This window comes from Delphinapterus leucas, chromosome 11, assembly GCF_059928025.1.
Source record: "Delphinapterus leucas isolate spDelLeu-1000000601 "Yukka" chromosome 11, BTC_Dleu_Yukka2, whole genome shotgun sequence".
In the NCBI taxonomy this organism is placed as follows: domain Eukaryota; kingdom Metazoa; phylum Chordata; class Mammalia; order Artiodactyla; family Monodontidae; genus Delphinapterus; species Delphinapterus leucas.
Genome location: NC_143139.1, coordinates 15,604,550 through 15,617,670, shown reverse-complemented (window position 1 = coordinate 15,617,670; position 13,121 = coordinate 15,604,550). Strand labels below are relative to the sequence as shown.

Below are 13,121 nucleotides of genomic sequence, written 5' to 3'. Positions count from 1 at the left end.
ACTGAATTCAAGGATAACATTATAGAGTGAATACTCACATGTTCTTCACACAAAACAAATCAGTTCAGCACAATCAGATTACAGAAACTGGACCAAAACTAAGACCAATCTGCTTGAAGCACAATATCCTTCTGTCCCTCCGCCTTACTCAGAATTACATGTCAATAAAGAAAAGATTTTCTTGATACTATTTGTTGATAATAAAATAGCAAAAAGATTTGTAATGTTTTCTCTTTAAAAGAGTATCTGATACTTAACATAAATCCTACTGTTTACGGTAAACTCACCTCTATAATAAAAGAGGCAAAGGTCAGAAAGCACGAACCAGCGTTTCTTCCATAGCTTCATGCCAGTACTGTCCTGCATTAGATCAGCATATTAAAGGATTTTCTTTTTTCATTTCAGAAAATTAAAACTCATTTCTGGTTTTCTTATTTGTTTAAAAAAAGCTTTTAAGACAAGGCGTGTTTGACATATGCTATACAGAAATCAAACTAAAACGCTAAGCAAAATTTTGGGTTTGTTTCCTAGGGACTTGTATCATATTAAGATATTCCCAAGTATACTGGTCTTTGAAGAGTAATACTGTCATGTAAAAGGAATTCTGCTGAAGCAATGTGATTTGGTTTCATATTTGCAAGCAATTTGAAATCCCCTCTATTGAACACGTCTGCTAGCATGAGAATAATGTAACTGTGCAGCAGTGTATGCATTCTGGAAAACCAGATTTAATAAATATGTTAATCTTCAACAAGAAGAAAAGTATGTGATTTGAAATTATTCCAAAGGTAATGTGATTTTAAATGACTGTGAATAAAGGAACCTTAGCATATAAACACATTTCATAAACATTTTTTTTCTTCTTACACAGACAGCTTGGGTTTTGCTTATCCAGCAGAAAAGAGTACCTACTTGGCAGCTTTTTCTAAGTTATTTAGGTAATAAAAATGCCAAGCTCAAACAAAATCACAATTTTAATGAAAATTACCTTCCCACATGCACTAGAGCAAAACCACAAAAGAAAACGAAACACAGACACAGACCCAGACTGAGACACACACACACACAAAGGCAAAAAAGAGGTCAGTTTGTATGTGCATTGATTTATATTTCTTAATTTACTTCTAGCTGTGACTATCATCTAAAAATGCCTTTAGAACTGAAGAAATTATATGGGTAAAAATCTCCTGAAGTAAGGGATCTGTCCTTAAAATTGACAGCTACACTAAGGAAAGCTCTCCCCCGCCCTCCCAAATTACATGGTATTTTCAATCTCCTAATTAATTATCTCTTTAGTACAGATAATTAAAAAGTTTAGATCTTTAAGCGGCTCTACAAACAAATATTCTCTGTAAGTCACACACCTATTACAAAATAAACACTCATGGTAGAGAAACTGGTTGGTAACGCTTTGGCAATACTAAATTAACCAAGGGATCAAGAAATAAGAACAGCAATCATTTAAAATAAGGAATCCTATATCCTCTACAAAGCTCAATAGCACACGGAGCTATTTCAATAGAATTTGGACTCAGAAAGTCTAGTTAAAAAAAACCTTTTAGCTTGGATAAGTTTAAATGTCAGATGGTTAAAATATAGTAAATGATCTTTAAGTAAAAACGAAAAGTTGGTATCCAAGTTACATACCCAATCAACTCAGTAAGAAATTGGCGAAACTAATCTGAATGGGAACTCTCTGGATTTTAAGTGGGCCTTCTGCCAATATAGTAGTTTAGTTGCCACCCAACTTTCAGACAGAACAAGGTCTAATGAATGTTTCGTAACAAAGTCATTATGAATTTTACTGAATATAATTATTAGGCCATCTGAAAGCAATTAGCAATATTTGACAGAATAAATTAACACTATCAATGGACTAATATTTAACTTGCTCTGCATCATCTGTATACATGCAGAATCAGAGAGACAGGACAAAGAAAGATAAAGGTCTTGAATGCCGAGTTATCTCAGTTATCTGGAGTTCATTTATCTGAAACCCAGCTGCAAACTAGAAAGCAAAAAAGAAAACAAAAGCCTCTGAGCAATCCAAACAGATGTCACCAAGTCCAACGTACATGCATCCCTACTAATTCCAAAATGTACAACAATGTTGCAAAAAAGCTTAGTTACCAGGTTTCCCTGGTAACGCAACTATACAAACCCCAACTTATCAGGGTATCTGAGTGACCCATGCTTGATCAAACAAACAAAAGAAAGAAAAAACAGTACAGACACTTAACAGAGCGGTCTTGAGAGCACAGAAGCAAAACTCTGAAAAAATCAGAAAAATCTCAACTTATGATCAGATTTCTCTATAAATTAAAGCAGAGAAGTACATAATTCTACATTTCTTCAATGATTTTTATAGGATAGAAAAATGTACAATACCTCTGGTTTTTTTTCATTTAAAAGATAGTTCTGCCTAGATAATTTTAGCATGCTGTTCCTAACATTTTCAGGCAGCATATATCTAATTTCAAATTTAGAAATACCTGCCCACCCCCGCCCACAATATCTCTAAGTAACATCCATTACTTTTTCTTTCTCCATTGTTCCCCTAACTCTCTCCGTGGTAATAAGAAGTGAGGAATCTGGATGACCACTACAGTTCTTTCTCCACTCTATACAATTGTCTTAGGTGCCTTCAGCAGAAAAGGTCCCTTTTGATTCTGTTCTTTTTTCACATCAAATAGGAAAAAAAAATAAAAAAATACCTGTTTATAAAGCCAACCTCGTCTGACCACAGGTGCATTAGGATTCCTTTTAATTGAATTTGATCTCTTGCCAAAATTATGAACTTTTTTTGAAGCCCGTGAAGTCTAAGGAAAAACAAAAAAGCGCAACAGAAAATGTGGTATTAATGCCTAGATATTGAGTTTATTTTTCATCTTCATAATTTTAATCTCTTTTCAGATTTCTCTGAAACTTCCAGGATTTAATCTGTTCAGATGAATTACTGCAATTCCACTTTTGTGTCTTAGTTGTTTCAAATGTAAGAATTCTGCACAAAGATTTTTCCTCCTCTAGGATATTACGGAAGGATCACAAATCTCTCTCCTTTAAAATCCACGTGTACAATTTTTAAAAAGGCAGTGTGGCATTACCTGCTAAATAGAAGGAACCTTGAGTAAAAATAATATTAACACATCTTAAAGAATAAACCAAATGACAGCACTTTTTGATTTATATCTGCATTTAATCGTGTTGCTCCAATTAAAGAAAGTTAACAGTGCCATGTCACAAGAGCAAATCTAACAGATAAAATAGAAACAAACATATCACATCAAGTCAAAACAAGACTGGAAGGATCTGCTTAACGTCATGTAGTGTTTTCTTCTTTACGGACAAACTCTGAACGTGGATAATACCAGACAGATGGTGTTTACCATATTCTTAAAAGTACACATAATCTTTTAAAATACTGCTGTGTTTATTGCGAACATTTTATCTTGGTGGGAATGATAGCAGTAACCAACAAACATAAAGACAAAGAAGCTGAATTTGAATTTCTCTATGAAGGTAAGTAATATCAATTTATCTCTTATTTTTCAACTTATCTAGAATCTTTGGAAATCTAGCACATTACATTAGAATCTCCTTTTATGAGGCTTGTATCAGTACATAATAGAATTTTAAGGCCCAATATCAGCCATTTTGGGGGGATACATTTTAATTTGCTTTTGAACATATAATGCTTAAACACAGTATAAATCTCAAATGTTACAAAAAGATACAAAAGGACCAGTCTCCTTCTCACCTCTGGACCCCAGCACCCAAACAACCCAAACACGACCCTGTGAGGCGATTGATACCACTGTGTATGTAAGTGTCTATCCATCTGAATAACTTTTCATAGTTATAGAATCTCTCTTTTTTTTTTCTCAAATAACTGCATGCATAATACCTACTCTTCAGTATCCTTCTTTAATTATCATATAAATTACAGATATTATGCATGCATGATAGTTTTCTGTGGTTGGATTTCTCATTTTCTATTTTGATTTCTGGGATTTATGTCATATTTTAGACAGCCCATCTGCATTCTGAGTTTATTTTAAAAAAACCTCCATTGCTTTCTGTACTGCTTTTAGAGCTTTTGTTTTTACCGCTTTAACACCTGATCCATGTGGAAAATTTTGGGTGTAAAGTGTGAGGCACAGCTCCAACCTTCTTTCCAGACAATGACTTACTGGCCCTCAACTGGTAAGTCATTTTTCTAGATTTTAATTAGTATAAATTTACAAGCATTATAATGCTGTGTTATCCTGCTAGTGTTTTATGCTATACAAGAATTAGAAATAATTTACATTATTTGAAAATTTATATTTACTTGTAATATTCTACAATATTTCATTTAAAAAACCTTACCAGGCATTTAAAATAGATAATTGTCTATTACCCATTTCTTTACAATAACCATAATTTACTATTACAATTGTTTTACTATTATAAAATACACAATTATGTTCTAAATAAAGAAGATTCTTTTATCATCCCTTGATTTTCTTGCTATCCTTAATTTAGGACCTGAGCATTAACGTTACGGCAACCATTTATTCAGATTTAGCAGCAGGTTTTCTACGAGTTTGAAGACATTTTAATATTAAAATTCTAAATTTAAAACATTAACGTTATGGTTTAAAGTACAAGAAGCAATAACTAAAAACTTTTATAGACACACAAGTCTGGGATTGGAGATTCAACAATTAACATTTTTGTTTCTGATTACAAAGAAAAACCACCCATTTCTGTTTCCATGTGGCTATGGCACTTTTCACATCATGGGTTCTAAACACATCAGTCACCAAGCACAGTGGCTTGATGGGTTTCCCTTTAGCAGTAAAAGATTTTACATTTTAAAAAAACAGTATGATAGAATATATATTATTCTAGGCATACTTAATAGTCAGAAAATGGGAGTTCTAGGCCATTATATTAATCTTCACCATTAAAACTTAAGTTGATTCAATAAACTTCCATTTTCTCACACAAACATCCATTACATTTGTAAAATTATTCCAAATCTGAACTCTACAATATTTAAAAAATCATTAAAATATAAGCTTACTACTTTATATTCTAAGCCACTGCTTATGTCAATTACCTCGAACGTAATTAGGTTCACGTAATAATAAAAATGAAATGATTATTCTAAAACTCTAAGTCCATTAAGAGTAACAGTAATAGATATTACCAATTATACCAGTTATCAATAATTAACAGTAAGCAAAATAACTTACTCTGCCTACAGGGCTCACTGGATGCACCGCATAGTCTGAAGTCATGTTATAGTTAGAAGCTTCATTTATCATACTTATAGGTCGTTCCTTCTTTTCGTCAGATGTCATGGTTGCAACGGTCCTGAAAATATAATATGCCAGAACGCTAGAACTTGCTGTTTATGTAAACTACTGTACAATAACATTTCCCTAGAGTTAACAATGCTGGTGTCTGACTTTTTCAAAACAGCTGGGTACTAGTTAGAGCTTAATAAGCTCCAGAGTTGGAGCTTAATATTTGTAACTACTTTAAAAATAATTAAGCACAACTTAATATCATGTTTATTTTAATAAGCCTTAATACAGATATGCTACTTGGTCATCTAACTGGAACATTAAAAATTTAATTACAAGATTAGCGATTCTAATACTGAAAACAGTAACAATGATAGGGAATTCCGTGGCAGTCCAGTAGTTAGGACTCTGTGCTTTCACTGCTGAGGGCGCGGGTTCGATCCCTGGTTGGGGAACTCAGATCCCACAAATTAGTTTAATAATTTGACCAAGTTTACAGTTTTCCCTGACCTTGCATCCTGCGCTCTTGAGTTTACTATCTGTGTCTGACCTATTGTAAAAACAGCTTCTGGAATTACATTCCTCATGAAAAAAAAATTTAAGTCATGTTTCTATACCATACATAGTAAACAGACGGCATTCTGTTATTATACTTGACTGCAAATGTCCAGATAAGAAAACTGTTAAATCGTACTGTATTAAGTATGGATAACAGCAATTTCAATGCTAACCCCATTTTTTTTTAAACATCTTTATTGGAGTATAATTGCTTTACAATGGTGCGTTAGTTTCTGCCGTACAACAAAGTGAATCAGCTCTACATATACATACATCCCCATATCTCCTCCCTCTTGCGTCTCCCTCCCACCCTCCCTATCCCACCCCTCTAGGTGGCCACAAAGCACCGAGCTGATCTCCCTGTGCTATGCGGCTGCTTCCCACTAGCTATCTATTTTACATTTGGAAGTGAATATATGTTCACGCCACTCTCTCACTTCGTCCCAGCTTCCCCTTCCCCTTCCCCATGTCCTCAAGTCCATTCTCTACGTCTGCATCTTTATTCCTGTCCTACCCCTAGGTTCTTCAGAACCATTTTTTTTTTAAGATTCCATATTTATGTGTTAGCGTACGGTATTTGTTTTTCTCTTTCTGACTTACTTCACTCTGTGTGACAGACTCTAGGTCCATCCACCTCACTACAAATAACTCAATTTCGTTCCTTTTTATGGCTGAGTAATATTCCATTGTATATATGTGCCACATCTTCTTTATCCATTCATCTGTTGATGGACACTTAGACTAACCCCATTTTGAACAGAGGCATTCCATGAAACGCTTTACTTACTGTTCATTCACTACAAAAATACAATTGTCCTGTGATGGCTGTCCTGTGACTGGATGTTTACAGGTCACTTTCCTTTCATTATGGCTGAAAACAGAATAAGAGAAAATGTATGTGCTATTACCACAAACTTTAAAAAAATATCCTGGTAGCAAAATAGCCATTTCTTTATAGCAACATTAAAGTTAGTGAATAAAGGAGATGCAATTCAAACCCCCAGGTGTTGGCACTCCTACATAACCTTTTCTACTATCTATTGTGTGTACACGTCTGTGTAAATGTTACTTACAGTTTTACAGTACAGCTAGACTCACCACTCCCAACCCCATGCCCACCGCCAGTATGACCTCAATTTGTTCTTCTCTTGTGTAAACAAAAGTAAGTTGATCTGACTCCACAATCATTGCATCTTATGTGACAGGTGGGCCACAGAAAAGTATGAGTATCCACCTACCTTCATTATTTGGTATCCCAATCTAGGTACGTTACAGAAACCTAATGCCAAATTCATGATGGAAAAATAAATCTAACAGTACTACCAGATGGGCACTGACACATTAAAACATAGTACACTGGAAGAGCAATAATTTATGGCGTTTTGGCTTCACAAAGGAATCTTTACATAAATAATGTAATGGGATTGATTTTTATGACACCTGAAGTATGCTATAGAAAAATGGAATCTGAAGGAGAAAACAAAAATCTTAAATGAAATGCACAAACAACAACACAAACAAAGAAAAATCTACTTATTATGTTTGCTGAAAAAAAATCTGGTTTGATTAAAGAGTGACTATTTTTTGGAGAATAAGATCTTTAGGCTTCCTATTGTTTTCTAGAAATGAGAGGAGAAAAATCCCAAACTATTTATCTAAGCCAAAAATAACAGATGCCCAAAATAATATGCAGTATACATTTGATATACTAAAAAAAATACATCATTTGTAAACAAATATTTTTTTCCCATTTAGTAACATACTACAAAGCGACCTGAAAGGAAGATCAATCATTGGTGTGCTAGATCTTAGAAAACTTACTTTCATTATGGAGGAAATTGTCAAGATGTTGTACTGAATACTGCTTTGTTAACCTTAAAAGATTATTACATGTGATCTGTATTGTAGGACATTTATAACCGCAGGCCACAAACTTTCTGGCAAACTTCAGATACTTAAGTTCCTTTTCCAAATCTGAACTTTCACTAATATTATTTTTATTGGTTACTCAAGTACTGGAAACTTTATTAAATTAAACTAAAACCGTACAAAAGAAAAGGTATACAGTTAAAAAAAATTATATATTGACTATTGTGACAACGGAATGATTGGTGGAATATAATGTGTTTCTGTTAATCCTTTAGTTAACTGGTACTTATTACACCAACTGGTGTTTACAAGACTACCAAATTATCAACCTTTTGCAGTGTTTTTTTCTTTTACAAAACACATTCAGTAACACCTTTAAAGTCCAAAGGTGTTAAGAGGTGGTGGATTTAGATATTTATTTGTGGTGGTATTTTCACTACATAAAAAGTATGCAAGTGATTTTATTTTAACTGTTGATTTTAAAAAAGTACAATAGTAATAAATAAAATTCAAATTAAAAAAAGTACAATAGTGGAAACCTAAAGTCTCATAATGGAATATCATTTTATGTAATAAGCAATAAATTGATAACAGAATAACTAAGAAAGTACAGCCTCTGGAGATAAGTGGAAAACGATGAAGTACCCAAATGTGATGAATACCACGAACGTGTCAAGGTATGTAAATTCTCATGTTTTAACAGAATAAAACACTGTGGGGGAGAAGGGGAGTAAATTTGTGATAGAGATTAGACACCTTAATAATGAAAACCGGAGGATAGCATCTTTTTTCTTTAAAGTGTCTTCTTGGGAAGGAGCATTAAAAAGCTGGAGTTGGTTGAGTGGAAGATAGAACAGAAATATAAAAATTCTTTTTATAAAAACCAATATTGAAAAAATAAAACAAATAACCCCCTATTGTATTATTTTCCTATGATATGTCATCTTGTCTAGAAGAAATATAGCAGACTCTAATCCTAATATTCTAGAAGTTGTAAATTATAACAACACGGCCCTGCAACGGTTACTGGGATAAGAGATTCCGCTGACCTCTGAACAGTAGACTTGAGTACCCATTAGACAAGGAAGCAGGGCAATGGAGACATTAAAATAAAGAACAGTCAAAAAGGAGCACAGGGCTTCCCTGGTGGCGCAGTGGTTGAGGGTCCACCTACTGATGCAGGGGACGCGGGTTCGTGCCCCAGTCCAGGAGGCTCCCGCATGCCGCGGAGCGGCTGGGCCCGTGAGCCATGGCCGCTGGGCCCGTGAGCCATTGCCGCTGGGCCTGCGCGTCCGGGGCCTGTGCTGCGCGGCGGTAGGGGCCGCGGCAGTGAGAGGCCCGTGTACTGCAAAAAAAAAAAAGGAGCACACAAACATTCTTTTCCCGGAAAGTGGATGCTATTTCAATGAAATTGACATTTTTATTGTCCAAGCACTTTTTTTTTTTTTTTTTTTTTTTTGCGGTACGCGGGCCTCTCACTGTTGTGGCCTCTCCCGTTGCGGAGCACAGGCTCCGGACGCGCAGGCTCAGCGGCCACGGCTCACGGGCCCAGCCGCTCCGCGGCATGTGGGATCTTCCCGGACCGGCCTGCATTGGCAGGCACACCCTCAACCACTGCGCCACCAGGGAAGCCCTGTCCAAGTACTTTTAAGATCACAGTGTCTTAAAGTAAAACTAACTAAATAAAAATCTTAGCATTCCATCTTAGTTAAAAGCTCAGTGACTAAAACCAATATGAAAAATGAACATATTTATGTTCTTTTACTTTTCCGAAGTACCCAATGTGTTTTCTTTTAATGTTATGATATTAAATTGACATAAAAATTCATTTATTTAGAAGGATACTCTAACATGAAAGTCTTTTGCTGTTCTCTAACGAAAGAAATAATCTTTCCTACTATGTACACCTAATTGTAACATAAACACAGAAGTCCTCTGAAATGTTTATTCATTTGTTCTGACTTATATTTTAAATTACAGTCATTCAAGATTACTAGGTTTCTATAAAATCCAAATTCAGAAGACTGAGATTTTATAGGCAATTAGTTTAGTTACAAAATTGTCATCTCCCATAAAACAACATACTTAGCAAATAAAAAATCAGAGTAATGTTTTCTAATCATTTTGTTAAAAATGAATTAAAATAAATTAAGAGTAGGACAAACCAAAATATCAGCCAAACCAAATTCCAGTCTTAATTGTTGAAACGTCGTAATTTTCCACTACCTGATAGGATTGTCAATTCTCACTGCTCTTGTGCAAATCTATTTTTATACACATTTTAAAATTTCAAAACCATTCCTTATTATGTTGGCATTTACACTTCATTTTTATACTAATCTTGCATTTTTAAGTACTGTAATGGTAAAGGATAAACATAATGTCTAAATTACAGAAACTAAAAATATGAGTTAAAAGCATACTGAGTGCCAATAAATGACAGCAATGTAAATGAAATCCAAATGAACCTTTGAAAACATAAGGAAAAAGCTATCTCTGTTAATGCACGGGATTCTTTTAGTGCATAATACATGAGTTCTTTAATACACACAGCAACTGGGCACTGTGGGAGGTGGCTGGCCGAGGTATCATGTCATGACCACCTTCCTTGGTGCAAAAGAGGAGTGACTGCTTAGGGCCACGAGGGGGCAGGGAAGACAAGATTCCAGCCTTCAATTCTACCAGTTTGTCCCCAGCATTATTTACAAAGTGTGTCTTTTTCATCCTACACTTGCCATCCTTTTTGTAGTCCAAAGGTTTTTTTTTTTTTCCTCCTCCTTTGAAGGGCCTCAAAATTCAGATCAAGAGTACCATCAGTTTTCCTATAACATTCATGTAGAAGTATGTTCCAATTCAATTCATATATTAAGGAACAATTTGAGTGTCACATAAATCCTGCATTTGTTTATGCATGATCCCATCCATGAGAAAGTCTAGGTGAGTGCAGAAACTGCACCTTGATGATGCAGCCCCTAGGAGCACACAAATCACACACCTGCACACCCTCAAACGTCCACCAGCTACTTCAGTTCATTGCCTGCTTTATGAAACACACCCATCCACATGCAGTGATACAACTTTTTCTAATTTCACAACTCCCTACTTCCAACAGTTCCCAATAATTCACAAGCTGAAACACTTCCAATTCCATTTCCACAAGCAAACTGCAGGGCTTTCTCAACGCAGAGAGTATATGTAGTATTTTTGTATTTTCTAACCATTTAATATGTGTGAAACTGTGCTACCACTTTCACTAGGTTCCTATCTTTATTTTTATGTGTTACCAAGGAGGTTTCTTAGTGCTGTGCCCCTAAACCCATTTTCCACAAAAGCCCCATGCTTTCATTGTCCAATTTTGCACAGAGAGGAGATTTTTAGGAAGACACGTGCCATGTTATAGCAAAAGTGACTGTACTAATAAATTATGAACTAACATACCTCTGTGCTACTAAAAATGCATTTGAAGCTTTACTAGACAAGGTGTTATTCAAAAAATCCTTGCCAGAGATTTTATGCTCTTCATGACCGAAAGGGAAAAATTGAAAAGATATGGTTTTATATAAATTTGTGCTTCTAGAGGAATCCTTATAAAGAAGGGATAAAATTCAGGTCTTGATATAAAATACCCTTATGGTCACAGAACAAACTAATTCCCTTCTTTCTGACTCACTGTGGCATAGGAGGAGGTCCAAACTTTTCTAAATATGAGATCAAGTATTCGCCTCCACCTAACTCTTACTTCCAGACTTCTGTCTGTGATGGTTTAATGTGTAGGTTTAGACCAGTGGTTTTCAACTGGGAATGATTTTTATCTCCCATGGGACATTTGGAAATGTCTGGTAATATATACATTATCGAAGTACAGTTGATTTACAACGTTGTGTTAATTTCTGCTATACAGCAAATTGACTTAGTTATGCATATATACACATTCCTTTTTATATTCTTTTCCATTATGGTTTATCCCAGGACATTGACTGTAGTTCCCTGTGCTATACAGTAGGACCTTGTTGTCCATCCATTGCCTGGTAATATATTTGAATGTTACAACTGGGGCTGGTATGTAGTGGGTAGAGGCCAGGATGCTGCCCAGCATCTTGCAATGTGCAGGAAAGTTTTCCACATGAAAGAAGTATCCAGCCCCCAATATCAACAGTGCTGAGGTTGATAAGCCCTGCATTAGACCACCATAGCCCTCTAACAATGAACTCTTACCAAATAAGCCACACTTATTATTTCTTTGTGTTCCTGTTCTTCTCTAGAGACAACAGAAGCAGCCATTGAGACCACTGGTCCATGAATCAGACTACTTAGGTGTGAATCCCAGCTCTTCCTCTCACTAGCTAGGTGACCTTAGGCAAGTTACTGTGACTGTCCATGCCCCAACTGCCTCAATTAGGTAACAGTAGCTATGTCACAGGTTGTTACTTTATTTGTTCAGAACTGTTCTGGGCACCTGGGTATGGCAGTGAATAAAACGTAAAAATCACTGTCCTCATGGAACTTACTGTCTAGTGGGGATGTTAAGAGTAAAGAGTATAAACATGGCCTGGAACAGACAAGCCCTCGATAACTGTTACTTACTTTTGTTATGCACTGCAGGACTTTGAGCATATGTTGTCGTCATCAGACTACTGTTCAGTCACCTGTTTAAACCGTAACAGTTCATATTAACACGTACCCCCAAAACTGTTTAAAAACTCATGTTATCCCACTACTCAGTATTTATTGTAAAAGAATAAAGTTGTGATTGCTCTTGGCTTTCATGCTTCTGGTCAAGATACCCCTAATATGTCCAAAAACAAAAAATAGAGGAGAAAAGTAATTCTAATATAAAAGCTCCAGAGCAGGAGTAGCTATGTTTTCTTTGTTTTGTTTTTTGCAGTACGCGGGCCTCTCACTGTTGTGGCCTCTCCCGTTGCAGAGCACAGGCTCCGGACGCGCAGGCCCAGCGGCCATGGCTCACGGGCCCAGCAGCTCCGCGGCATGTGGGATCTTCCCGGACCGGGGCACGAACCCGTGTCCCCTGCATCGGCAGGCGGACTCTCAACCACTGCGCCACCAGGGGAGCCCAAGAGTAGCTATGTTTTTAAGGCAGTATTCGAGAAGGTTTTTAAATAGTGACAGACAACACTTAAAAAACAAAAAAGGCTTCTGCTATTCCAGAGTTCAGGACTGAAGGAAATTGGTCATATTCAATAGCTGAATCTGAGGATCATGCTCTATCAAAGGCCCAGATAAAGGATTGAATCAATGCCATTTTTAGAAAAGGTTATCAAGAAATTGACACGTTGCAACACAAATTGCTTGTTCTTTGGCACTATGCCCTCTTCACTATTTATTACTAGACATTTAATCATTTACTAAAACTAGAAAATCAAATGAAAGACCTCCTTAATT

The 13,121-nt window shown here is 35.8% G+C and overlaps 1 protein-coding gene across 12 annotated transcripts in view; it reads right to left on the bottom strand.

Moving 5' to 3' along the window:
- PLEKHA5 (pleckstrin homology domain containing A5) overlaps positions 1-13,121 on the bottom strand; it is a 244,389-nt gene that overhangs the window by 87,650 nt on the left and 143,618 nt on the right. For all 12 annotated transcript variants that reach the window (XM_089920365.1, XM_089920370.1, XM_089920362.1 and 9 more), the window contains 4 exons: positions 6,640-6,723; positions 5,241-5,361; positions 2,715-2,819; positions 288-360 (listed from right to left, as the gene is read on the bottom strand). In XM_089920365.1, the coding sequence (XP_089776491.1) occupies positions 288-360; positions 2,715-2,819; positions 5,241-5,361; positions 6,640-6,723 (383 nt within the window). The remainder of the gene's footprint in view (positions 1-287; positions 361-2,714; positions 2,820-5,240; positions 5,362-6,639; positions 6,724-13,121) is intronic.